Genomic DNA, 25,830 nt, shown 5'->3' on the forward strand with positions numbered 1-25,830 from the left:
CCAATGGACTACCCTTAAGATAATAAGTCATTAGAGTTGGCTTTTAAAGAGACTTTTAGGGCTGGTCAAGCACTTTCCAAGTGTTATCTCATTCAATACTTTTGAAAAAGGCAATTAGTTCCCCCACCCCAGGACTTATCTCTACCAAGCTAAACATCCCCAGGCCTTTGCTATCCTGGTTACTTCCCTCTGGACACTCTCCAGTGGATCCATGTCCTTCCTAAAATGTGGCACCTGGAACCGAACATTGCTCTAAGTGTGGTCTGACCGCATGAGCAGAAGTATTCTCACTTCCCTAGTACTGGATGTTTTTCCTCTGAATACATCCGAGAAGTACTTCCTTTTTTTCAGCCTCTGAATCACTCTCTGACTCATACTGAGTTTGGTTCTGTGACCCTAGCTGTACATTGGACTGCATGTCAATGGAGGACCAGCCCAGATAAACCCAGAGAGGCTCATTGCCTGAAGTGTAGCCACCAGGTGGTGAGTTGGCTTTTTTGGAGGGTGGGGAGGTACATGGTAGCTCATGAAGATGACTTCTAAAGAAGTGAAGGAGCTGTGATTTGTGAGTCAGGATGAAATCATGGGTCTTTGGAAATACAGAGGAAGTGTTTGTTATAATATTTGTTATGATATAATAATGTTTGTTATCAAAATAACTTCTTAGATTGGTGTAGCTCAGAGTACATTCAATCCATTCATCCGTCTGTTCATCTCATCATTCATTCATTCATTTAACAAACATGCCAATGGCCTACTATGGGCAAGGCTCTGTGTTTGGGAGCCATCAGGAAGGTTCAGAAATGAATAAAACATGATCCCTATCCTCAGAGAGATTATAGTCTAGTAGAAGAAATCAGAATTAAAAGTCTAATCTTTATAGCACAAGGCAAAATGGGATGAGTCCATACAGGAAGTACAGAGTGCTCTTAAGACTTGACAAAGGAGAAGTTCACCCCTGCTGAGGGTGGAGAGGGAAGGAATCTGAGGTTTCATGAGGAAATAGCATTTGAATTGGACTCAAAGCGTGGGCAGAACTTTGACATGCAGAGATGTAACAGGAGTACTTTTTAGATGGAGGAAATTGTAAGCAAATATGCAGAGGTTGGAAAGTAAGGAAAATGTCGAGTGATTCCATATTTGGTCAATGATGTGATGTAGCAATTGTTTTCAGCTTAGCTTTTTTGGTAATGTGATCTTCGGCTGCATTAAAAGAGAAATAGCATCCAGAACAAGGAAAACACTAGCGCTACATGTGGCATTGTTTGACTGGGAAGTCAACTGTATAAAGGGGATTAGGGGATATTATTATTAATATAATTAATGAATATAAATTAATATATTATATAACAAAAATTAATACTATTAACATAATGCTAACATAATATTAATTATTATTTATTATTATTAAAAATGATATTGGGAAATAAAGCTGGAAAGATAGAGTAAATGACCTTTCATGTAGGCTGGAGAATAAAGATTTTCATCTGGTAGATAGTCAGGAGCCATTAAAAAGGTTTGAGGAGTGTCAGAATGAGATTTGTGCATTAAGAAAATTATTTGGACAGCAGGCAAGGGTTAGATGGGAGAGGGGAGAGACTAGAAGAATGAGAATTGGTTAGTAAGTTATTCAGGTAAGCCTATTGAGAGGCACTGAGGACTTCAACTGGGCTGATGACAGTGGGATCGGGGAGAAGGGGACAGAGAGGAGAGATTTTGTGAAGGTAGCATAGTCAAGACTTGGAGACTGATTGGGTATGAAGGTCAAGGGAGAGGGAGGAGTCATGATGACCCCCAAGGTTTTGGAAGAGTAGTGAAATATTAAGAGAAATAGGAGTTCAGCAGGAGGAGCTGGTTTGTAGGGTATGGTGTCTGCCTCAGTGGAATTATATGAACTTGTCTTTGAATGAACAAAACAATGCATGTGAGAGCATCTTGGAAAGTGTAAAGCAATTCATAAGGTCATAAATTTAGAGGTGAAAGGGACCTTAGAGGCCATGTAGTCACTTTACAGATGAGAAAACTGAAGACCAGAGATGGAGAAGTATCTTGCTTGGGATAACATAGACAGTGTCAGAATTAGGATTTGGACCAAGGTCTTCCTAACTCCAGGTCTAGCTTTCTATCACTATGCCACACAATCCAGTCCAGTCCAATCCAATCCAATCCAATCAACATTGATTCAAAGTCTACTAGGTGCAAGACACTGTGGTAAGATCTAGATATACAAAGATAAAAATGAAAAAGTGTGCCTACCCACATGGAGTTTATATTCCACTGAAATTGCCCCTCTGAAGAATACAGGCCAGTAGCTAATTGCCTGCCCCACCCCCCTCATTTCTCCCACTCTTATGGTCCCTTTGTATCCATCCCCAAACTCTGTTATATTTCTGGACTTCCCTCTGCTGTCTCTCTTTGTTCAAGCTTCATCAGAATGTGCTTGAATGGTCTCTTCTCTCTAGGTGATCTTGTGAAGAAGAATGATTGCACCTGGAACTCCCCTAGGGTCTGTGAATGCCAGAAAGGCATGTTCTGTGCCACACCGGTTAGCTACAGCTGTGCGCGTTGTGTGGAACACTCCTTGTGCTCAGAGGGGACCAGAGTCAAACACCAAGGTAGGGAATCTCCAACCCATTCTCTCCTTCCCTGCAGTCTTCCTATTTCTCCCCACCCCAGAGGCTCCACATCCGCCCAGTTCACTTGAAGTGAATGACCTCCAGTTCTAAGTCTGCTTGGGCAGTTACTTGGGTGTTGTTACCTTTTTGTACAATTGGGTTGGATGATGGATAGATTAAACACTCCTTCAAAACATGGTTAGAAGGGTGGGGCTATCTGTTGTTTTTTTCTTTAAGAATGTAATTATTTTACTGCTGAGAATCACAGATTTAGAGCTGAAAGTAGTCACCTGGATCATCTAGTTCAACCCTTTCATTTTGTAGATGTGGAAACTGAGGCCCAGGGAGTTAAGGGACTTGCCCAAGATCACACAACTTAAAATGTGACAAAACAAACCTTTGGAACCCAGGTCTTTTTTGGTGGGAGTTGGGCGGAGGAAGGAAGTAGGGAATATAATTGTGATTTCATCTATGTAGAGAACACCCATTGAGGAAACACCCTTCACCAATGTAGATTGGCAACTCTTTTGTAAGCTGTAGTCTTAGAGAGCTCTCTAGGTCACCGTGAGGTTTAGTGATTTGCCCAGGGCTCCACAGGCAGAGTTTGAATTCAGTTCTGCCTGATTTCTAGGCTAGTTCTCTGACCACCACACCATGCTGCCTCTTCAATCAGTCAATCCATTGATCAACAAGCATGTATTACTGATGTATTGTCTCTCTTGTTAGGATGTGAGATCCTTGATGCTAAGCACAGGTTCGCTTTTGTCTGTTCCCAGAACTGAGCACCATCAAGCTGTCTTAACAAGGTCTTAACATTCTAACAAGAGAGCCAATATGTACATTACATTTATAGATATAGTAATATATTATTAATAAATATGATATATAATATATTAAGATATATTTTGATAATGTGGGCATAACACATTTATAATATATTTGTATAACTCTCTAAGGTTTGCAGTGTTACATATAATAACTCATTTGATCCTCACCCCTCTATGAGAAAGGGGCTATTATTATCCCTGTTTTATAGGGAAACTGAGGCTGAGGGAGGTTAGGCATGGACAAGATGATCTTCTACAACCTTTTAGACCTCTAAGCCCTAAATGTATGAATGTCTGGAAATGTAAACTGCTATTTACTTGGGAAATTGGGGAAAGAGTAAGGAGAGGGATAAGTAGGGAGATCAGAGAAGGCTGTCTAGAGGAGGCAATACCTGAGTTGAACCTTGGAGGGAGGAAGTACTTCCCTCAGTCCTTTAGATTTCAGGTAGATTACCATATTATTACTGAATATATAATATGTAGTTATTACATTATTACTCTGTATAATATGTAGTTACTATGTGTAATACATTACCATATTATTCTGTGTATAATATATGATTACTATATGCAAGATATTATTACTGTATATAATATATAGTTACCATGTATAATCTAATCTATTACTATATTATTACTATGTATAATATATATAGTTACTATGTTCAATCTATTACTATATTATTACCATATATGATATATAGTTACCATATGCAATCTATTACTATATTATTGCTGTGTATAATACAGTTACCATGTGTAATATATTACTATATTGTTACCATGTATAATATAATATATAGTTACTCTATGTAATACATTGCTATATCATTACTCTAATTGGAGAATGAAGTACAGTGGGGGAATTGTTAGAACAGACCTTGGAATGATGCTAGAGGTTCCGGGGGCCAGTAGAACAAAGGTTTCTTGGGGATGGGGACTGTTTTCATTTGTGTCTGTTTCTCCAGTGCCTAAGACAGTGCCTGGCACATAGCAAAAGCTTGAATGTTATTGAATGAAAAATGGGTCATAGATGTGAAGGTTAGGTACTCCAGAAGCCAGGAAAACACATGGAAAATGTTAGGACAATCATTCTAAAATATAGTTTGTGCTAGTTTCCTGGCTGGAAATAGACAAAAAGGAAGACATCTTGGCCAAGGGCACCAGACTTTGGGGTATGAGATTCTAGTTTTCTTCCTCAACTTGCTGACTGAGTCTTTGACAGAGTCCCCCCATTCTTAGGGACAAGGTGGAGGGATGTCCCTTAGATAATGGCACAGAGCTGCATGAATGATGATGTCATGTTGGAAGGAGTCTGTAGAGGACCGCCCCAAAGAGTTAAGCGTGAGCCTCTGCTTTTTAACATTTTCATTCATATTAAGTGCAGAGTCATGGAGAAAGCCCTGGCCTACGTGTTAGAAAACCTTGTGTCCAAGTCCTGTCCTGGACCCATGTTGGTTCTGAGACCCTGGACAAATTGCTTAACCACTCAGTGCCCTCAGGTAACTCTAAGACTAGACATCCCAGAACTGTTGGCAATATGTATCAGTCGGGAGCTTCCTTTACTGATGGGATCACAAATTTAGATGCCCTCTGCCCCCAGCAAAAATGACTTGGATTTAAAGGCCTGGATAATGTGCTTGTCACATTTACAGATGACACAGATCTGGGTGAGGCAATGAACACTAACATTGGATGAGAGATTGAAAATCCTTCTTGACAGACTTCAGACCAAATTAACAAGATGAGATTTAATAGGCATAAATGCAAAGTGCAAAATGTGGATTCAGAAAATGAATTACTAAGTATAAGATCAGCTATTAAACACTTCTGGACTTTTCTTTGGTTATAAGCTCCATATGGATCTATAGAGTGATATGCTAGCTGAGAATGTTAATGGAATCATATGGTACCTTAAGAGAAGCATATAATGGACTTTATAGTTCTGTTGTACCAGGTTGGCATCGCCTTTCAGAGGCCCGGCCGTCTGCACAGGGTTGACACTGCCCCTCCACCCTCACGCTCATTCTTTGTTGTAATGTATTTTTTTTAGTATAATAAAAAAATGATCATACATGAAACTGCAGATCTATTATGTACAACCTGCAACTCCTTTGAAACATATAATAAAGTCATTGTGTAAATTTTTTCCCTTTTCTCTCCCCTCCCACCACTTTACAGATGACTACCATATACTATATGTATATATATGTAAAATCGTTCCATATAGACTTCTATTCATCAATTCTTTCTCAGGATGCAGATAGCATTTTCTTTCCTATGTCCTTTGTAGTTAATTTGCATATTTATAATAGCCAAAATGACTTAGTTGTTCAATATTGTTCTTAAAAAAGCATTGCTGTTCTCTTGCCTCTGATCATTTCACTCTTAGTTATTTCATGCAAGTCTGTGTTTTTCTAAGATCATCCAACTCATCATTTCTTATAACACAATAGTATTCTATCACAATCACACCACAACTTGTTCAGTCATTCCCCAATTGATGGGCATGCCCCTAATTTTCATTTCAATAAGAGTTACATTCACACCCAGTTTTTATAGATTGGGAAACCAAGACCTGACTACATGGCCACCATTCTCTGACTACTTCTTAAAGAGGCTTATTCACTTAATGAGCTTTACCTCCTTCTAAGTGAGTACCTGAAAAAGTCAGCCTAAAAAGGCCACGATTCCCCATTGCATCCTGGGCCATTACCAGTCATCCTGATGAATATCTGGTCACTGAATCCAGATGGTTTAGGAGGAGAAAGTGAGATTGATGATCTTGAACAGCCCTTCCTCACTCAAAACAAAGTCAAGTGCAAGTCACGTCATCGTTTCTCTGATGTCATGGTCTTCTTCGAAAATGAAGGACGAACACAGATAGATAGACTGTTGGTCAGACATCAGGAGCGTTGTGTTCAGTTGGGGGTGTCATATTTTAAGGACAATGATAAATTGTAGAAGATTCAGAGCAAAACAACCAGAGTGGTAAATGGCCTTGAGTTCAGCCATATAAGAATTGGTTGAAAGAATTAGGAATATCAAACCTGGAGAAGATGCAGGGCAGGATGTTTGGGCGGGGGAAGAGGGGTGGATGGAGCATGACAGTTACTTTCATGGTCATAAAAGTCTTCATATGAAGGAAGAATAAGACTTATTCTGCTCAGTTCCCAGGGGGCAGAATCAGGAGCCACAAAGAGGCATATTTAGGCTAAATATAAGGAAAAAGCTTACTAACAACGGGAGCTGTCCTAGAGTGGAATGGCTTGAGGAGGTGGTAAGTTTCTGCTCTTGGGAAGTCTTCAAACAAAGGCTGAAAGACCTCATGGAGGATTGTATAGAGGACATTCTTGATCAAGCCTGAGAGTCACTTTCAGAATCTGAAATTCTGAGACTCTGTGATTGGTGCTGGGTGCCCAGTGCAGATCACTGGCCCAGCCTGGACTTTCCTTTTCTAAGGAAGGAGAATGGGGGTGGGGTCTTTCATGGCTGAAAGTACATCAGGTCAGTACCCTGAATTTTTATGGTATCTCTTCTTTCTTCCTGCACCCCCCCCCCCCGAATATCATCTGGAAAGCCCTTCAGAATTTCCCAGAAGAAAGGGGTCTACTGAATGAGCTTTATCTGGCATCTGAAGAATGAGTTGAGAAAATAGGCAGAAATAGGCAAGGTGACAGGCTGATGGAAGTGCCTTGTTTCATCATCTTTGTTTCTTTCCTAATACACATTGGAGAGCAGCATAGGAAGGAGCTGGAGTGCCCATCATGCTCAGTTCCATTGGATCTAGAATCAGGAAACCGTTTCAAATCTTACCTCTGCTTCTTTTTGCTAGAAGGACCTTCAGGAAGTCACAACCTCCATGAGGTTCAATTTCCTCAACTGTAAAATGAAGTGGTTGGACCGGAGGCCCTCTGAGGTCTCTTTCAGTTCAAGATCAATGATCCCTGCTCCTATGACTCATTCTATATATGGGGAAACTGAGGCCCAGAGAGCTGAAGTAGCACATTTTAGATAGGGCTTTAAAGTTTGCCAAGTGTTCTATGAATATCATCTCATTAGAGCCTCACAGCACCCCCTGGGGGTAGGTATTATATTTTGCAAATGAGATAAATAAGGTTCAGAGTCTGTATAACCGTCCGTGTTAGGGACTTGCCCATAGTTACTTAGCTCATAAATGTTAGACGTCCATGTCTCCCACTTATACCATTTATCTATGCCATCTCTGCATAAAATTGTAGCACCTCAGAGTTGGACGTGACCCCAAGGACCATCTTTTCCAGCCTGTGCCTGGCCAAGTATCTCCTCTCCAGTGTCCTGAACTGGTGGTCATCTGAGGACCTCCAGTGAGGGGGAATGCATGACCTCTGGAGGCAAGCAATTGTGTTTTTTTTATGCTGTGTATCACTATCTTTTGTTTCTATAATATCTTTATTTCTAAATATAGCCTTTCCCCTTTTTCTACCCAATGAACCATTCTTGTAACAAAGGATAAGAAATGATGGAAGAGGGGAAAAAAGCAGTTTAACAAAGCCATTGATTGAGTCTGATGGTATAGGTAATATTCCATACCCATAGTCCTCTACCAGAGACAGCTGGTGGCACGGTAGGCAGACTACTAGGTCTGGAATCAGGAAGACCTGAGTTCAAATCTGGCCTCAGTCACTTCTGAGCTATATGCCCCTGGGCGAGTCACTTTACTTCTATTTGCCTCAGTTTCCTCAACAGTAAAATGGAGGTAACAATAGCACCAACCTTACAGGTTTGTTGTGAGGATCAAATGAGAAAATATTTATAAAAAGTACTTGGCACAGTGCCTGACATATAGCAGGCATGTAATAAATGTTTGATAACTTCCTCTATCCCTCCCTCCCTTCCTCCCTCCCTCCCTCCCTCCCTCCCTTCCTCCCTTCCTCCCTTCCTTCCTTCCTTCCTTCCTTCCTTCCTTCCTTCCTTCCTTCCTCCATTCCTCCCTCCCTCCCTCCCTCCCTCCCTTCCTTCCTTCCTTCCTTCCTTCCTTCCTTCATTCCTCCCTCCCTCCCTCCCTTCCTTCCTTCCTTCCTTCCTTCCTTCCTTCCTTCCTTCATTCCTCCCTCCCTCCCTCCCTCCCTTCCTTCCTTCCTTCCTTCCTTCCTTCCTTCCTTCATTCCTCCCTCCCTCCCTCCCTTCCTTCCTCCCTCCCTCCCTCCCTCCCTCCCTTCCTTCCTTCCTTCCTTCCTTCCATCCTTCCTTCATTCCTCCCTCCCTCCCTCCCTCCCTCCCTTCCTTCCTTCCTTCCTTCCTTCCTTCCTTCCTTCCTTCCTTCCTTCCTTCCTTCCTTCCTTCTTTCCTTCCTCCTTAATGCAGTACCTGGAATATAGTAGGTGCCGTATAAATATTTGTCCCTTTCCCCTCCTTTACCTCTGCACAGAATGGAGGAAGGTGCATTCATTCTCTGAACTTTTCTCCTGGGCCAATGTCTTGGTTATTACAATTGTGAGGCGTTCCATTTCATTTTGTAGTTCCTTCTGTTTATATGGTTACAGCCATACTGTTCTCCCGCTTCTGCTCCTTTATTCCGCATGATTTTGTACAATTTTTCCCATGCTTCTCTAAATGAATGAAAGAAAAGGCATTTCTTAAGTACTTAGCATATACTGGTTACTGTACTAAGTGCCAGGGGCCCAGAAACAAAAGCAAACCCTATTCCTGCCCTCAAAGAGATTATGTTCTCATGAAGAAAGATAAGACCTATAGGTAGGAAAGAAGGATGATTTGACCTGGGAAGTCATAAGGAGAATGAATGGAACGATAGGGCAGCCTGCTGAATTCTTCATGTTCATTGTATCTTATGAACTATAATGTTCTATTGTGTTCATGTTCATGCCCCCATCAATGGGCAGCCCATCTCATTAGGAAGCTTTTTGCCCAGCAGAGCCAAGCAGAAGGCTAATCCTCTTATGTGAGAGACCTTGACAGTCCTTGAAGACAACTATCCCGTCCCCCATAAATCTTCACTTCTCCAGGCTAAGAATCCCCAGCTCCTTCAGCTCCTCTTTAATTGTCACCTAGTTAGGAGAGCCGGGCTTAGAGCTCAGGTATCCTTAGCCCCTGTGGATGATAAACCACAGGACCTCTTAAACATAATGATGACGACGATGACGGTGTTGATGATGATGACGATACTGAAGCCAGCACTGGTAAAGTGCTTTAAGGTTCACAAAGCACCTTAGGAAGTAAACAAGATTTATGAAACACTTTCTATGTGCCAGGCACATACAAGCTATAAGCTCTGGTAATACAAATATAAGGAAAAAGAAAAATCATTTCTGCCCTCAAGGAGCTTACATCCTGATGAGGCAAGACAACACACAAAGAGATCTGAAAAGCATTGAGTAGGGGACATGATAATGAAGTCCAGAGAAAGTCAGGGACACGACCTGAAGTCAATAGGGAATGAAAGCAGGCCTGCCTGGACCCCTTCACAAAGTGGAAATTCTAGTGAGAACTCACCAATTTGAAAAGGCAGAGCAGGTATTACTGAGAGATATTCCAGGGTTAGCAGGTTATAGAACTGCTAGGGAGGGGTGGGGAAGCTGCAGCCTTGAGGCCACATATGGCCCTCGAGGTCCTCAAGTGCAGCCCTTTGACCGAATCCAAACTTCACTGAACAGATCCTTTTATTAATTATTCATAATTAATTATTATAAATATTCATTATTAATCCTTTTATTAATTATTCATAACTTATTAATCCTTTTATTAAGCAGATTTATTCTGTGAAGTTTGGATTCAATCAAAGGGCCACACTTGAGGACTTAGAGGGCCACATGTAGCCTCGAGGCTGCAGGTTCCCCACTACTGTTAGGATGTTCTAGGATGAGGAGGATGAGGAGTGCTAAGGGAAACTCCAAAGTGACACGTGGCATGATTTTGAAGTCCAGGAACAGTGCCAGGAGGGATTCAGATTTTACATATGTGATCTCATCTGATCCTTGCAACAATTTTGTAAAGTATAGGTACCTAAACTAAATTCAGCATTAATAGTGTGACAAAAATTCTCTGGGGATCCATTAATTAGGTGCTGCTGCTAGTCACCAAATCAACACACAGAGACAGCTATCTGTAGATTTCATTTATGTCTAGTGTGCGGACTCATCTGTATGAAAAATCAGAGAGCCCAAAGCATCAGCTTTAGCAACCTTATATTGAATGTGAATACATAAGCAGTGTGTAAAAGTGACATTTTGCAGAAAGTAAGAGGGAAAGATACGGGTATATGTGCTACAAACAAGCAACCAAAGAGGGAAGGTGCAGATATCTGAAAGCTGGTCAGAATATGAGTTGTGGCCTCTTTGCCAGCCTTGATTTTGTGGATGTTGTGACCTTCCTCAGAAGCTCAAAGGAGAGATTGGGTCAACGTCACCATCTTATCATGGTGACAAGAAGCCTGAGTCTTTCCTATCATCATCTTTCTCTTACCACAGTGACAGCAAGAGATCTGAGTTAGAAATTCTCTTGCTAGGATAGATTTGAAAAGTTGAAAAGGATGCCCTTGGTAATCTGGTTTAACACCTTCATTTGACAAACGTCCAGGGATTTAGTCCCTGTTTTCATGGCACTCGCCATCCATCAATTACCTCTTCACACAGAGGCAGCATGAATTTGGAGTCAGAGGAACTGGGTTCAAGTCTCAGTCCTCTCACTCTCTACCTGTATGACCTTAGGCAAATTGATCTCCTCCTGGGGCCTCAGTTTCCTTATCTGTAAAATGAGGGGCAGTTAGACTAGGTGACCTCTAAGATCCCTTCCATTTCAACATCTACAACCCTGTGACCAACAAAGAACATTCTGGATCTTAGTCTAATTCTGTGATCTGATAATATGTAATATTACAGAATTCACGTTCCAAAGAAAGTACTATACAAAGTCTGAGGGATAAGGTCATCATTGATCCAATGATGACCAGTTTTGTCATTTATAAGATGAGGGGATTAGACTAGACGATCTCTAAAGTCCCTTCTAGTTCTGCACCCTAAATAATACTTCCAAATCAATCCCCCTGGGTTGAGTTAATTGTGCTTGTCTGGCTGGTTGTGCTATCCTGGGAGGCCACAAGATGGCACCAAAACCCATTCACTGCTCATTAGTTCTTAACCTCCCCTTGAGAAGTCTCTTTAAAATCATAAAATTAGAGTTATAAGGGACTTCAGAGATCAACCAATTCAATATCCATGTTTTAGAGCTAAGAACATAGGACTGAGAAGAGATTTGCCCAAGATAGTTGAGTCTCAAGCAAGCAGACCATAAGTATCTTAACATGCCAGGCACAAGGATGGAAATAAAAAGACCAGATGGAAACAGTCCCTGCCTTCAGGAGCTAATGTGCTAAAGGGGATAGATAAGCTGCATAAGAATAAACTCAAGATTTGAACCCAGCTCTTCTGACTAAATCTAGTGGTCTTTCTGCTAGCTCACAGGTCCATTGTCTACCTTAAAGGTAGCTGACTTTCTCTGTTACCCAGAGCCATGTTCCAATTAGGGAAGACTTATCAAGAGGGCAAGTTCTTTTGTAACTGTATGTCAGGAATTGTGCTAAGTGTGAGAGATACAAAGAAAGGTAAGAGACAACCTCTGCCCTCAAGGAGTTCACATGGAGACAACATGCAAAGAACTGTGTACAAGCAAGCTAGAGGGAAGAATGATGATCATCACAGAGGAAAGTCACTAAAACCAAGGAGGACTGGGAAATACTTGTCAAAGGTAGGAGAAAGTGGAGACAAGAAGGGAGAGAATTCCAGGCTTGAGGGCAGTGAAAATGCCCAGAGTCAAGAGGAGTATCTTGTATGAGGAACTGTGAGGAGACCAGTGTTACCGGATCATAAGAGTATGTGCCAGGGAGGAAGGTGTAAGACTGGAAAGATGGAGGAGGGGGCAGGTTAGGAAGGCTTTAAAAGACAAACAGAGGATTTTAAAAAATTGATCCTGGAGGCGATAGGGAGTCAGTGAAGTTTACTGAATAGGAGAGTGGCGTGGTCAGACCTGTGACTTTGATAACTAGATGGAGGATGGACTGGTGTGGTGAGAAACTTGAGGCAGACAGATCCATTAGCAGGTTATTGCAATAGTCCAGATATGAGGAGATAGGGGATCTACACCAGGGAGAGAAGGGAGAATGGATCTGAGAATCATCTGTAGAAACATGATACTTGAGTCCCTGGGAGCTGAGGAGATAGAGTAGAGGGGGAAGAGAAGGGCTCCAGGGTGGAGCCATACGTGACAGCCTGGATGAAACTTTCATAGTAATAACTGACATTTCTACGGTGCCTGAAGGTTCGAATATGCTTTACAAAGAGTACCTCCCTGGAACCTCTTGATAGCCCTGGGGGGTGTGTATTTTTGTGGATAAGGAAAGTCAAGGATAGAGAGTTGAGACCTCTCCCTGCTCATGCAACTGGAAAGTATCCAAGAGGGACAAATCTGCTTCTTGCAGACTTGGCTGGCTATCTCCAGGAGTTGAGAGTTGCCTAACCCATCTACCTAATCTCCCTAGATAACTTCCAGAAAGGATTTTCCTTGTCCTCCCAGCTATTGACCATCTGTCTGATCAAATGAGATCATATTGGTAAAGTGCTTAGTACAGTACCTGGCATAGTACTATAGGCACATAATAATTCTGATTCCTTCTCTTCCCTCATAAAGACAGAATGAGACGTCGGAATGTAGTGGCTCTGGAATCGGGGCCTTCTACCTCTGTGACCTTGAGCAAGTTGCTTGTCCTCCCCAGTCCTCAGTTTCCTTATCTGTAAAATGAGAGGGTTAGACAAGATAGCCCCGAGGCTCCTTCCAGCTTTAGATCTGTGAGCCTGTCTGTGATAAATAGGGTCATCAGCTGGAAGCCAGGAGTCCTGGGTTCGAATTCCATCACTGACTTACTGTTTAACCCTGGAAAAGACACTTTTGCAGGGAGGGTGGCATGGTAGAAGGAAGAGAAGGTTTGGAGTCAGGACTTGTTCATCCACAAAGTGGGTGGGGTGGGGTGGTGGCACTGAACTAGATAGCCTCAGAGATTCTTTCACCTCTAGATGTAGGATCCTGGGATCTCCCTTTCCTACAATCTAAATCCAGGCATTCTGTCTAACTGCTTATCTTAGTGTCTGGAACATAGTAGGGGCTTAAAGTTTATTGACTGACTGACTTAATTATGACTTAACAAAGACAAAGTGAAATCAGTCAACCAACAAGCTTTTATTAACTGTGCCAGTCACTATGCTAAGTGCTGAGGGAACCAGAACAAAATGGGGAAAAAAACCCAATGCCTGCCTTCAAGGGCTTGCATTCTAAGGGGAGAGTAGCCAGTAAGCTGCCACTTATTGAGTATGTCCCCTCCCTTCTTTGTATATTCATTTCCTCATCTGGAGAACAAGGCACTAGTGACTTTCCAAGGTCTCTTCCAGCTCTGATATCCTGTGGTTCTGTGAAGGGCTAGAAATGGAATTTGATTCATCTTAACACTTCAGTGGTAAGTGGCTCATAGTCATTGATCTGCTCTCTAGGACAGAAATCTCTAGATCAGACAATGTGTATTTTGGAGCACCTCTTCCTGACCTCCCCAGCATCCAAAGAACAACTCCACCTCCTCTTTCCAAAAATAGTGGAACTGTTCAGAATAATACTGATGGGGGGGAGTTGCTTCCATCCACAGGCACCCCGGAGAAGAACACTGTTTGTGAGCCCTGCCCCCCTGGAACCTTTTCCAACCAAAGCTCCAATGCCAAGGATTGCCAGCCTCACACCAGGTAATCCCAAAGCTCCCCTGGACAGTCTCAGGGTGAGCTGAAGAGGACCTCTCTGAGGGCAGGAGGATGGATCAGATTACCTCTGGGGGTCCCTTTCTACTTGAAGATTCTGTGGTTGAGTTAGAGATAAGGCAGAATAGTATCAGGTGCTAAACTGGGTGGTCCAGATGCAGACCTATAGGAGTTCAGGGAAGACAGTTATGTAGGATGTAATACATCCTTGCAGTAGGAAAGGCTTCCTGGAGGAAGGTGAGACTTGGAAGGCTGAGTGGAGTAGATGCAATTCTTTTCCTGTCATCTCAAAATCAGTGGCACAGCTGTCCTGAATCAGGTACCGGGGGCCTGGTCCTTTTTCTAGAGGCTGGACTATTGTCCTTCTGCCAGGAGGGATCTTCAGATTGGGTGAGGGCATAACCAGTCCTTGACCTTACCATTTGGCATACATCTTGAACTCAAGAAGGGACACTTTTTTGGTTGATTGGTCATAGTGGACTACAGGGGGTGGGATACCCTCTCTGGATTGGCACACTTGTCTGTAACTTATGTCATGTGTTACTACTTGTATGACCTTGGGCAAATTATTTAACCTTTCTGGGCCTCAGTTTCCTCATTTGTAAAATGTAAAATGACTTTGAAGTCCCTTTTAGCTCTAGAAGTAGGAATCTTGACTCTAGACTTGACTCATTTGCTCGTTTCTTCATGGGAAACGGGTGATGGGGCATGATTTCCTCCTATATTATCTCTGGGCACCAAAATTCTCTGTCATTAGTAGACAGGTACCTGGCTTCCCTTTTTCCTTATCTGTGGAATGAGCTACATAGTAAATCAGTCTCTTATTTTCCTGCCTAGGTGTACTACACCCATCAGACAGAAGGGGAATGCTACCCATGACAATGTCTGCTCTGACCTGGATCCACCAGCCTTCATCACCAGCCTACACACTATCTCCCCCACTGTCAGGATCCCAGATACTACAGACCCTTCCAACACCACCGCTAGCCCCTCTGACTGGAGTTCAACCCATGACATTGGTACTCTCTCACCATCTCTTACAGGAAGACCCAATCCAGGTAATTCTTTGTGAAGGTTCTGTTTCTGATGGAGTAGGCCAGTGGAGACCTCCCTACCCCAAAGGCAAAGGAGTCTACGGCCAGGAAGTTCCAGGTGGGGTTGGGGGAGAGAGCATTCCTCATTTATTAACATTTTCCAGGGAAATCTGAGGTCGAGGGATAGTGTGGTACAATGGAGAGAGTACTAGACTTGGGATAAGAGAACCTGAGCTTAAATCCCACTTCTGGTGCTTATGTGACTTGGGACAAGTCTCTCTGGGCCTCAGTTTACCCCATCTGTAAAATGAAGGAATTAGTTGACTTCTAGAGCTATGATCCAACAATTTAATGGTCTATAAGATGTTTTCCCTCTAAATCTATGATCCTGTGATCTTGGACACTTTGGCCTGACCCCTTAGGAACCTCTAACAACCAGAGTTGGGGGAGAGGGTAGTGTCTCTGCCTGGAACTGCAACTGATCATGGGAGGATGGGAGGTAGATTTTACTGATCTGTTTTCTTTTGGGATCAGTACATTCCTAACCCTGTCCTTCCTTCCTTCCTTCCTTCCTTCCTTCCTTCCTTCCTTCCTTCCTTCCTTCCTTCCTTCCTTCCTTCCTTTCTTCTTTTCTTCCTTCCTTCCTTTCTCCCTCCCTCCCTTCCTTTCTTCTTTCTTTTAAAAGCATTCTCTATATATAGGTTTTTATATTCCTTTATATATTTCTAATCCTTCTCTACACAGAGAGCAAATAAAAAAGAAAGAGGAAAACAGATCAACAAAAATAGTGGACGCATGGTCTGATATGACCACATATGCATTGTTCTGCATCCATAGTTCCCTGCTTCTGCAGAGAAGGAGGGGAGGTCCAGCCTTTTCTTTTCATAGGACTAATGAATGGATACAAAGTGGCATCATGGAAAAGGTCTAGCCTTTTCTGTCTTTTCTGACAGAGTCTGATCTGTCATTGAATTCTGGTTCTGGCTGAATTTGGGAGTCATTGTACTTTTCTGGGCTTCAGTTTCCTTGTCTGTAAAATGCAGGAGTTGGCCTAGATTAGAGCTTCCTAACTCAGGGATCCATAATGCCCCAAAGAGTCTATGGATAGATTTCAGGGAGTTTATGAACTTGGATAGGAAAAAAAATTCAAATCTTTATTTCAGTATGATTGATTTCCTTGGGTAATTTTGTGAATTTTACTTTATTCAATTAAAAACATCATCTGAGAAGTGATCCATAGGCTTTAACAGAAGGACCATGACAATCACATGAAGGTTAAGAGATCCTGGACTAGATGATCTCCATGGATTCCTGGCTCCCAAATCTGTGGTCCTTCAGGAATCTGAGAACAAGAAAGCCCAGCATGGACAGTGCACTGTTGGTGGACCCATGAATGGGTACAGTCATTCTGGAAAACAATCTGGAATTATACATAAAAGTTATTAAGCAGTGTACACCCTTTGATCCAATGATTACTGTAAGGTCTATACTCAAAAAAGATCAAAGAAAGACGAAAAGATTCTACCTGTACAAAAAATGTTTAAAACAATTCTTTTTGCGGTACTGTAACAAACAAACAGAATGGAAATTAAGGGGTGCCCATCAATTGAGGAATGGATGAATAAAGTGTAGCATATGAATATGATAGAGTACTCTTGTATTGTAAGAAACGAGAAAATAGATGATTTCTAATATACCTGGAGAGACTCTTTATAGGAACTGATGCAGAATGAAGCAAGCATTGTAAATTTCATCAAAATGAACAATTTTGAAGACTTTTATAAACTGATGCAGAATGAAATGAGCCGAACCAGGACAACAATTTATACAGTAACAGCAGAATTATAAAGACAAACAAATCTAAAGCTGTAAGAACTATGATCGATCCACTGAGCATCCATGAATCCAGAGGACTGATGATGAAACACGATCTCTACCTTCTGATAGAGAGGTGAAAGATTCAGGGTACAGAACAAGATGTGTATTTTTTGAACACAGCAAATGAGAAGATTTATTTTGTTAACTATATGCATTTGTTGCAAGGAATTTGTTTTTCTTTTCTCTTTTTTTCCCAGTGGGGTGGGGGTTGGGAGGAAGAGAAAATTTTCTTTTCATTAAAAAAAAAAAAACCACTTTAAAAATGGAAAGATTGGGGAATTACAGGTGTGAAATGTTGTATGAACTTTCAAATGAGGTCAATGTATTGTTAGTTTGGTAGAACTGTCACAAGATAAGGGCAATTTGGAAAAGTTTGTAATATAAGAATAAAATACGTCAATACAACAAAAGAGAGAAGGGAAAAGGAGGGAGGGAGAGGGAGGAGAGAAGAGAGAAAGAAAGAGAGAGGGAGGAGAGGGGGAAGAGAGAAAAGAGGAAGAAGGAAAGAGACAGAAAGACAGAAATAGAGAGGAGAGAGACAGAGACAAAGAAAGGTGGAGAAGGGAGAGAGAGAGAGAGAGGCAGAGAGAAGAGAGAAAAAGAGGAGACAGAGATAAGAAAGAGAGAGGAGAGAAACAGACAGAGAAAGAGATAGAGCAAAGTGGTCCAACAGACCTACCAGGGGCTTGATTGGGTTGGGTTGAAAAGGCTTACCCTCTAGTAGTGGTGTCAGGGAATTTCTTCCCCCGATTTTATGGAGATTGGAATGGAGCCAGCAACTGAGAGAAAGTCTTGGACCTGTTCTTGTGTTACAGGTTCTGAGTCTCTTTTCTGGGTGGTGACTGTCTTTGCTGTGATGCTTGGCTTTATTCTATTCCTGATCTGCCAGCAGAGGGCCTGCAGGAAGGGGATTCTGCAGAGTGAGTTCATGTTCTGTCCCATGGAGCCGCTGGCAGTGGAGAGTGGGCAGGAGGAACTGATGGAGTCCGGTGGAGAGTCCATATTGAGCATGGTTCCCAGCTTGGGACACTGGGTTTTCATATTGTGGTGATATGGAATGATCATGAACTTAGAGGCGAGCAGGAGACCTCAGTTCTATCCTGGACTCTTCCTTTGCTAGATAGGTACCCCATGGACAAGGCACTTTATCTGTCCAGGACTTCAATTTTCTCATCTGTGAAATGGGGGTGGCAAGAAGATTTGCTCTACAGTCAGAGGCCCTGGGTTTAAATCCCACCTCTGACTCTTGCTAGCAGCTCAGTGACCTTGGCTGCTGAACTGCTCTGGGTCTGTGGTTCTTCATCTGTAAAATGAGGAGTTCAGACCAGATGGCTGATGTGGAGGATCCTGTCATTCATTCCTATGCATTGGCTACCTCCTTGTTGCAAGGGAAGCACTTTGTAACCCTTAAAGCCCTTATAGAAATTGGTATTATCATTATCAGTACTATTCTTTACCCCTGCTCCTGCCCATAAGATTCTAAAACAGGGAGGGTCTGTTTGTGTGGCCTCAAGGCCTCAGGTTCCCCACCCCTGTAGAAGGACCAAGAACTGACCCCTGCAGGTTCCTTGTCTTATCTTTCAGAGCTTCATCTGCATTCTGGTCAAGCCTTCCAACCCAAGGTCATGACTACGGGTAAGTAGAGGCAGGAGGTATGTGGGCAAATGGAGGGAGAGAACATTGACTGAACAGGAGGAGTATGACCTTGAGCAGAATCCTGCCTCTCTCTGGGACTCAACTATCCCTGCTATAAAATAAAACAAGGTAGCTGGGGATGGAACGGGCAGGGAAAGGGAGAGGAAATGACTGGTTGGAGTCAATGAACTCCTATGGTCCTGCCTCCCCTACCCCCAGCACGCTTCCTTGAGAATCATTTTGCTGAGGGATAAATTTTTTAAAAATTTAAAAAATTTTAAAGCCCATCTCAGTATTCATTCTTTCTCCTTTTTACACTTAGCACCATCCCAGATAACTCATTCATTTTCTTTCATTCATTCATTTGCTCAACAAATTTTTGTTAATTTAAGTCAATTAAACTCGACAAGCATTTATAAAAGCTCTACTATGTGCCAGGCACTGTGCTAGGTTCTGGAGATACAAAGATAAAACCACCATCATCCCAGTCCTCAATGAGCTTCTGTTCGATTTGTTTACTACCACAGGTACCTAGACAGGGAAATAGACCTTATATATAAGTAATTTCCACACAGCAAGTTAGTAAGTGGAGGGATCAGAAAAGACCTTTTCTAGGAAGTGGCATCTGAGCTATACGTTGAAAAAAAAGAGATTTTCCCCTTGAAGGGATCATAAGAATTAAAGATGAGGAGGGACTTGCAAAGGCCCAGAGGTGGAAATTTGAGGGATATATTTCAGGAACATCAAGAAGACTGACTAAGTTGTTGGTTCAGATTATAGTTTATCCAGGACTGAGCTCACTGGGAAGTTTCTATTAGTTTGTCCAGAGTCCAGAACAAATGCACAGCCAAAGACCTTCGGGTCCTAATCTGCTGGATGTGATTGTGCAATTGAGGAAGCTAATGAGGTCTTGGATGGCATTAAGAAGCCTTTCTTCTAGACACAAGGTGGTATGATAGTCCCAGTGTACCCTGCCCTGGTTAGACCACTGATGGAGTAGTGTGTTCAGCTCTGGGTACTCTGGTAGGATGGGCATTGATGAGCTGGAGATCATCCCAGAGGAGGGCAATCAAGGCCCTCAAGTCCATGCCATGAAAAGACAGGTAGAAGTTACTGAGCATGTTTGACTTGGAGAGAATTTAGAGGGGATGCCATTTTCAAGGGGTTGAAGGGCTGCCACTTAGAAAAGGATGGATTAAATTAGGCAGCTTGATAGCATAGAGTTCTGGATTTGGCATCAGGATGTATCTGAGTTCGAATCCTGCCTCCAACACGTACTGGGTATATGACCCTGCACAAGTCACTTAACCACTTTCTGCCTTCATTTCCTCATCTATAAAATGGAATAATAATAGCACCTCTATCTCAGGGATGTTATAAGGATCAAATGGAGTAATACAGGTGAAGTTTCATATAAACGCTTGCTATTATTATTACCCTTCTCCGGCCCAGAGAGGAGACCTCGGATTCAGGAGTAAAAGTTGTAAAGGGGCCAAGTTGGGTTTGAGGTCAGCCTCCCAACAGTGAGACCTGGCCTAACATGGACAGGGTGACCAGGAGCGGGGTAGGTTTCCTCTCACTAGGAACCAGCAGAGGTTGATACAGGTTATACTAGGTGACCGCTAAGGTCCTGGTATTTTCAGCTTTCGCTGCCATTCTAGGCAGGGGGGCCATCACTTGACCAGTCAGAGGTCCTGGAATCTGGGCTGTTTTAGAGCCATTCACCCTTGTCCAGGTTTTTGACATAGAATCAAAACATGTCAAATTTCCCATTCATGTACTTTGAATCTGACATTACCTAGTTTCACAATCAGATACTTCTGTTTGGTCAGAAAGGGGGATTTTGGGCTTTTGAAGGGCCCTAGCTTTTTTTTTTCCCCACGAACTGGCAGGCTGAGAATCTCCTTAAAGCAATTGCTTTCTTTCTTCAGTTCTTATTGAAATTAGAATTTCCACTGCAGTTTTATTTTTTTTTTCTCTCATTTGCAGTGTTGTTGCAGAATAACCTCCTTTTTTAAATAAAGCTGAACATGTGACACCATTAAATACTTGGACATTGTAAGTGAGACATTCCTGGCTCAGTCCTTATTGGCCTTGTCCAGGGCCTTGTGGACAGTAGCCCCACAAACCTGGAAAATGAGCAGGACATCACAACTTGGTATGGGTTTATATGGTGCGGTGGAAATACCCTGACTCTAGAGTCAGAGGGTCTGGATTCAAAACCTGCCTCTGATGCTTACTACCTGTGTAGGTTTGGGCCCTTTCTGGGCCTCAGTTTCCTCATGTCACACAATCATAGATTCAGTGGTTGTGAGGGACGTCAGAGACCACATAGTTTGCCACTTTTTTGGAGCAAAATCTCTCTCGTGTCACAGGATAATAGATGCAGAGGTAGAAAGGGCCAAGTCTTCTAGGCCAACCTTCACATTTTGCAGATGAGGAAAGTGAAACTAATTAATGAAGTAACTTAGCTACAAAGTGTCACAAGTAGGAAATGAACCCAGTTCTCCATTACTCCAAGCTCAACGTTCTCTACATCCTGCTGGGCTGCCTCTCACGCGACCAAATGAGGGAAATTATCCCCATAGTCCATCCCAGCTTGAAATCTATGATTCCCTGATGCTCTTTAGCACAGGGAAGCTGTCTTGGGAGTTGAGACTAATGAGATGAGCTCTCTTCAGACCTGGATTGTTACAGTGGTCCCAGAATTGGTCTCCCTTTCTCTAATCTCTCCTCTCTCCAAACAGCTGATACATTTTGATTTTCCTAAAGTACAGATCTGACCATGACATTATTTTGTTCGCTATAGTTCTGTGGCTCTTTGAAGGGTCAAACTGCTCTGTGTGGCATTTAAGCATTTTATAACCCATCCCCATTCTATCTTTCCAGTCTTATGACATATAATTCCCTTCAAAGTTGAGTCAAATCAATAAGCATTTATTAAGCATCTACTATCAATCAATGAACATTTATCAAGTAGCTACTATGTTCCAGAGACTGTGCTAAGTGTTGGAAATTGAAAGAAAGGCAAAGGCAGTCCCTGTGCTCAAGGAGTTCACGGTCTAAAGAGGAGAAAAACAGGCAAACACAATAGAAACTGGATGAATTCTAGATAATCTCAGAAGGAAGGCGCTGGCATTTGAATGCACTAACAATAGGGACTGGGAAAGGTCTTTTGCAAAAGATGGCATCTGAGCTGAACCTTAAAGCAAGCCAGGGAATCCAGGAGGCAGAGACGAGAAGGGTGGGTATGGAGAATAGTTGGTGAAATGCATGGAGTCAAATGATGGAGGAACAGCACAGAAGCCAGTGTCACTGGATTGTGGAGTACAGGGAAGACTGGAAAGGTAGGATGGGGCTAGGGCTTTAAAAGGGAATCAGAATTTTGTATTCTGGAGATGATAGAGAGTAACTGGAATTTATTGAATAGGAAAATAACATGTTCATATCTGTCCTTTAGGAAGACCATTTTGACAGCTGAGTGGAGGATGGACTGGAGTTAGGGGAGACTTGAGGCAAGGAGAGCAACCAGTGTCAGAGGAGAGAAGAGATGTATATGAGACATGTTGCTGAAGTAGAATTGACAGGACTTGGTAACAGACTGGATGTAGGTGAGAAAGACTGGGAATGACACTTGGTTTGTGAGCCTGGGTGATTGGAGGATGATGGTGCCTTCAACAGTAATAGAGAAGTTAGGAAGAAGGAAACATTTTTTGCAGGGGAATATGAGTTCAGTTTTGGACATGTTGAGTTTAATTAGTCAGTTGACATGCCTAATAGGCAGTTGGAGATTGCCAAGACTGGAGGTTGGCAGAGAGGTTAGGGTTGGAGAGATAGACTGAAGAATCATCAGTATCTAGATGACAAAAGAACTGTGGGAGCTGATGAGATCACCAAATGAAATAGAATAGAGGGTGTAAGAAAAAGGGACCAAGATGGAACCTTGAGCATCCCCCATGATTAGTGGGCACACACACTCCAGTTCGGCCAAATGTGCCTCTTTGTTTCTTGCATTTACCATCTGAAGGGCTATTACTACAGTCCTGGCTATATATAGCAGTCCTGTGTGCCTGGAATGCACTCCCTTCTCATCTCCTTGGTTTATTTCATTCATGCGCCTTATCATTTCCCTCTCCCCAAGCTGCTGGTACTTCTCCTTCCAAGTTACTTTGTATCTACTTTGATACAAACCAGTACACCATTACAATGTAAATACCTTGAGGACAGGGACTGGATATATACTGTATATGTGTGTACGTGTGTGTGTATGTGTATGTATATGCCTATGTCCTTGGCTCTTCCTGTGGTTCTTTTTTAAATACTAAATAATAACTGTTTCTCTTTTACCCAAGAACCCTGAAGGTCTTCCCCTTCCAGTCTGACTTTTTTTATTTATTAAAGGGTCCATCCCTTGAGTAACCATTTAAAGAGACCTATTCACTGAATGGGCATTGTCTCACTAAAAGTGAGAACCTGAAAAGGCCTTAGCCTAAAAGGGCCAGGGTCTCCCATTGCCTTCTGGGCCATCCCTAGTCATCCTGATGAATGTCTGGTCACTGGACCCAGATGGCTCAGGAGAAGAAAGTGAGGTTGGTGACCTTGCACAGCCCTCCCTCGCTCAAATCAAAGTCAACTTCAAGTCATGTCATCATCTACCTGATGTCATGGTCCTCTTCGAACTGAAGAACAAACACAACAACCTGATTAACCAATGTTTGTTCATGGATTAAGAGAGAGGTGAAGGGGAGATGGGAATTTATTTTTCAAATTTCACACTAGAATTAGAAATCTCTTTGAATTTGAGAGAGGTAAAATTTAGACTAAATAAAAGACTGCCTACTTGACATGATCAGAGTACATTGTCATAACTGATAATTATATAGCCCTTAAGTACATTATTCCATTTTGTTGTTGTGTGCATAGAAAGAGATACCTTTTTTAAAGAACTTTGCAAACCTTATGTAAATGCCATTATCAATTATTATTTTTCTCATTTGAACTATATATCAACTCTGTGAAGCCAGTACTAGAGTTAGGATTCTTTGCCTGGCATAATGGTTGAATAGGCCAGGTTGACTAGCACATTTTACAGATGAAGAAACTAAGTCCCAGAGGTGAAGTGACTTGCCCGAGGTCACATGGACATGAACCCAGTTCTCCCTGATTACGTGCCCATTATTGTATTCACTATGACAGGCTGCCTCTCAGAGTCAGTCAACTGAGGAAATTGAACTAAAATTCGATCAGGCAGGCACTATTACTATCTCATTTTATAGCTAAGCAGAAACATACTAAGTGACTTGTCCAGAGTCACACAGCTAGTAAGCATCAAAGGCAAGATTTGAACTCAAATCTTCTTAGCTCAAGGTCCAGCGCTCTTATCTACTCATCATCTTCAAATGAAACATTGTGTGTAAATCATTTCATAAACTTAAAATGCTTCAAAAAAGTCAGATATGATGTCCAGAAGTTGTATCTACCCTTAAAATATGAAGATTTCCCATCATTCATGAATAGAGTGCTGGACTTGGCCTCAGGAAGATCTGGGTTCAAATCCTGCCTAAACATGACTTTGAGTAAGTCACCAAACCTCTATTTGTCTCAGTTTCCTCATCTGAAAAAAACCAAGGATGGTAATATCCCTTGTGTCCTACTTACAGGATTGTTGTAAGTTTCAAATGAGATGATGCTGGTTAAGTGATTTCCAACCTTTCAATGTCTTTGGGGAAGCAACCTGGATTAGTGAGTGGGTGGCTTGAAAGCTGGGAAGACCTCTGACACATCCTGGCTGTGTGACCCTAGGCACGTCCCTTCGTGCCTCAAGGCTCCAGGAAACCTTAAAGACAAGTTAGAAAATGAGGCGTCAGTCTGTACGGTTGGCAGGGGAAGTGTCCTCACTTTGAACTTCCCTTTGTTAATGGCATCACACGTTCCTTTCCTTGGATTGTCAGGAAATGATGATGGTCATGGTGGTGATGTAGAGGAATACATCACAGACTTTTTTTGAAGGGGAATTACTACCATATTTCCAACATTGGTAGCAATATGGGAATAATAAATGAGTGAATGAATAAAGCATTTATTAAATGCTTACTGTATTCAGAGCACTGTGCTAAGCATCGAGGATACAAACAAAAAAGTGAGATAGTTCCTTCTCTCAAGGAGGAGACAACTCATGTGGAAGGTTTTGGGTGCAAGTCAAATGACAAGTTCCCAGGTTCTTGGGGTGCAGCAGCAATAAAGGAGAAACTGATTTCTTTAGTGCCATCTTCACTGATAAAATCATATCAATTTCTTACGTTGAATCATCTGACAGAGCCCAGGACTATGGTGGCGAGAACTTTGTTTTCTAGATTTTCCATAGAATAAGCATGTGAAGCCCTAAGGGGACTACTTGGAAAAGGTTAATACTCATTTCCTGTATTTTAAGTTCTAAATTCACATTATAATTATGATGTTATAATGTTATCATTTTAATCACATCATAGAAATTCAGAAAGGTTTTAGTTAAGTATTTGGAGAAGAGATCGATTGAGGGATATAGAGCTAATATAAAGGAAGATTTGGGCTAGATACATCACTTACCTTAGAGATTAAGATCAGTGTCAGCTGGGACCTCTCTGGTTCTTTGCTACTTCCATCGAAGACAGATTCCTGTGCTTCTAAGATGCTGCCTACACTTTTTTAAAATTAATTTTTCAGCCAACAAGTATTCATTTTCTCTCCCTCTCACTGCTTCCAGCTAGTTTCCTCCATGGTACCAGTTGGGGTTCTTACTAATGGTGCTGCCAAGAAATTGAGCAGGAGTTGTAATCAGAGGTCCTGGGTTCAAATCCCACCTGTCTTTGTGACCTTGGGCAAGTCTCTTTACTTCTATGGGCATCAGTTTTCTCCTCTGTAAATGAAGGGGGTTGGATTTGATGACCTGTGAGATCCCAGCCAAGTCTAGGTTCCTATGCTCCTCTCAGTTTTTTCCTTTATAAAATGAAGTGTGACTAGTCGACCAACCTCTAAATCTGTGCTCCACCAGGATCTCTGTGGGAACTTACTG

General features: G+C 42.2%; 1 protein-coding gene across 3 annotated transcripts in view; it reads left to right on the forward strand.

The window, feature by feature from the left end:
* TNFRSF8 (TNF receptor superfamily member 8) overlaps positions 1-25,830 on the forward strand; it is an 82,172-nt gene that overhangs the window by 44,912 nt on the left and 11,430 nt on the right. For 2 of the 3 annotated variants that reach the window (XM_072608908.1, XM_072608906.1), the window contains exons 4-8: positions 2,463-2,615; positions 14,127-14,220; positions 15,070-15,290; positions 17,960-18,064; positions 18,729-18,779. In XM_072608908.1, coding sequence (XP_072465009.1) covers positions 2,463-2,615; positions 14,127-14,220; positions 15,070-15,290; positions 17,960-18,064; positions 18,729-18,779 — 624 coding nt within the window. The remainder of the gene's footprint in view (positions 1-2,462; positions 2,616-14,126; positions 14,221-15,069; positions 15,291-17,959; positions 18,065-18,728; positions 18,780-25,830) is intronic. The other variant, XM_072608907.1, reaches the window with a different exon arrangement.

The sequence above is a fragment of the Notamacropus eugenii genome, chromosome 5 (assembly GCF_028372415.1).
Source record: "Notamacropus eugenii isolate mMacEug1 chromosome 5, mMacEug1.pri_v2, whole genome shotgun sequence".
Lineage (NCBI taxonomy): Eukaryota > Metazoa > Chordata > Mammalia > Diprotodontia > Macropodidae > Notamacropus > Notamacropus eugenii.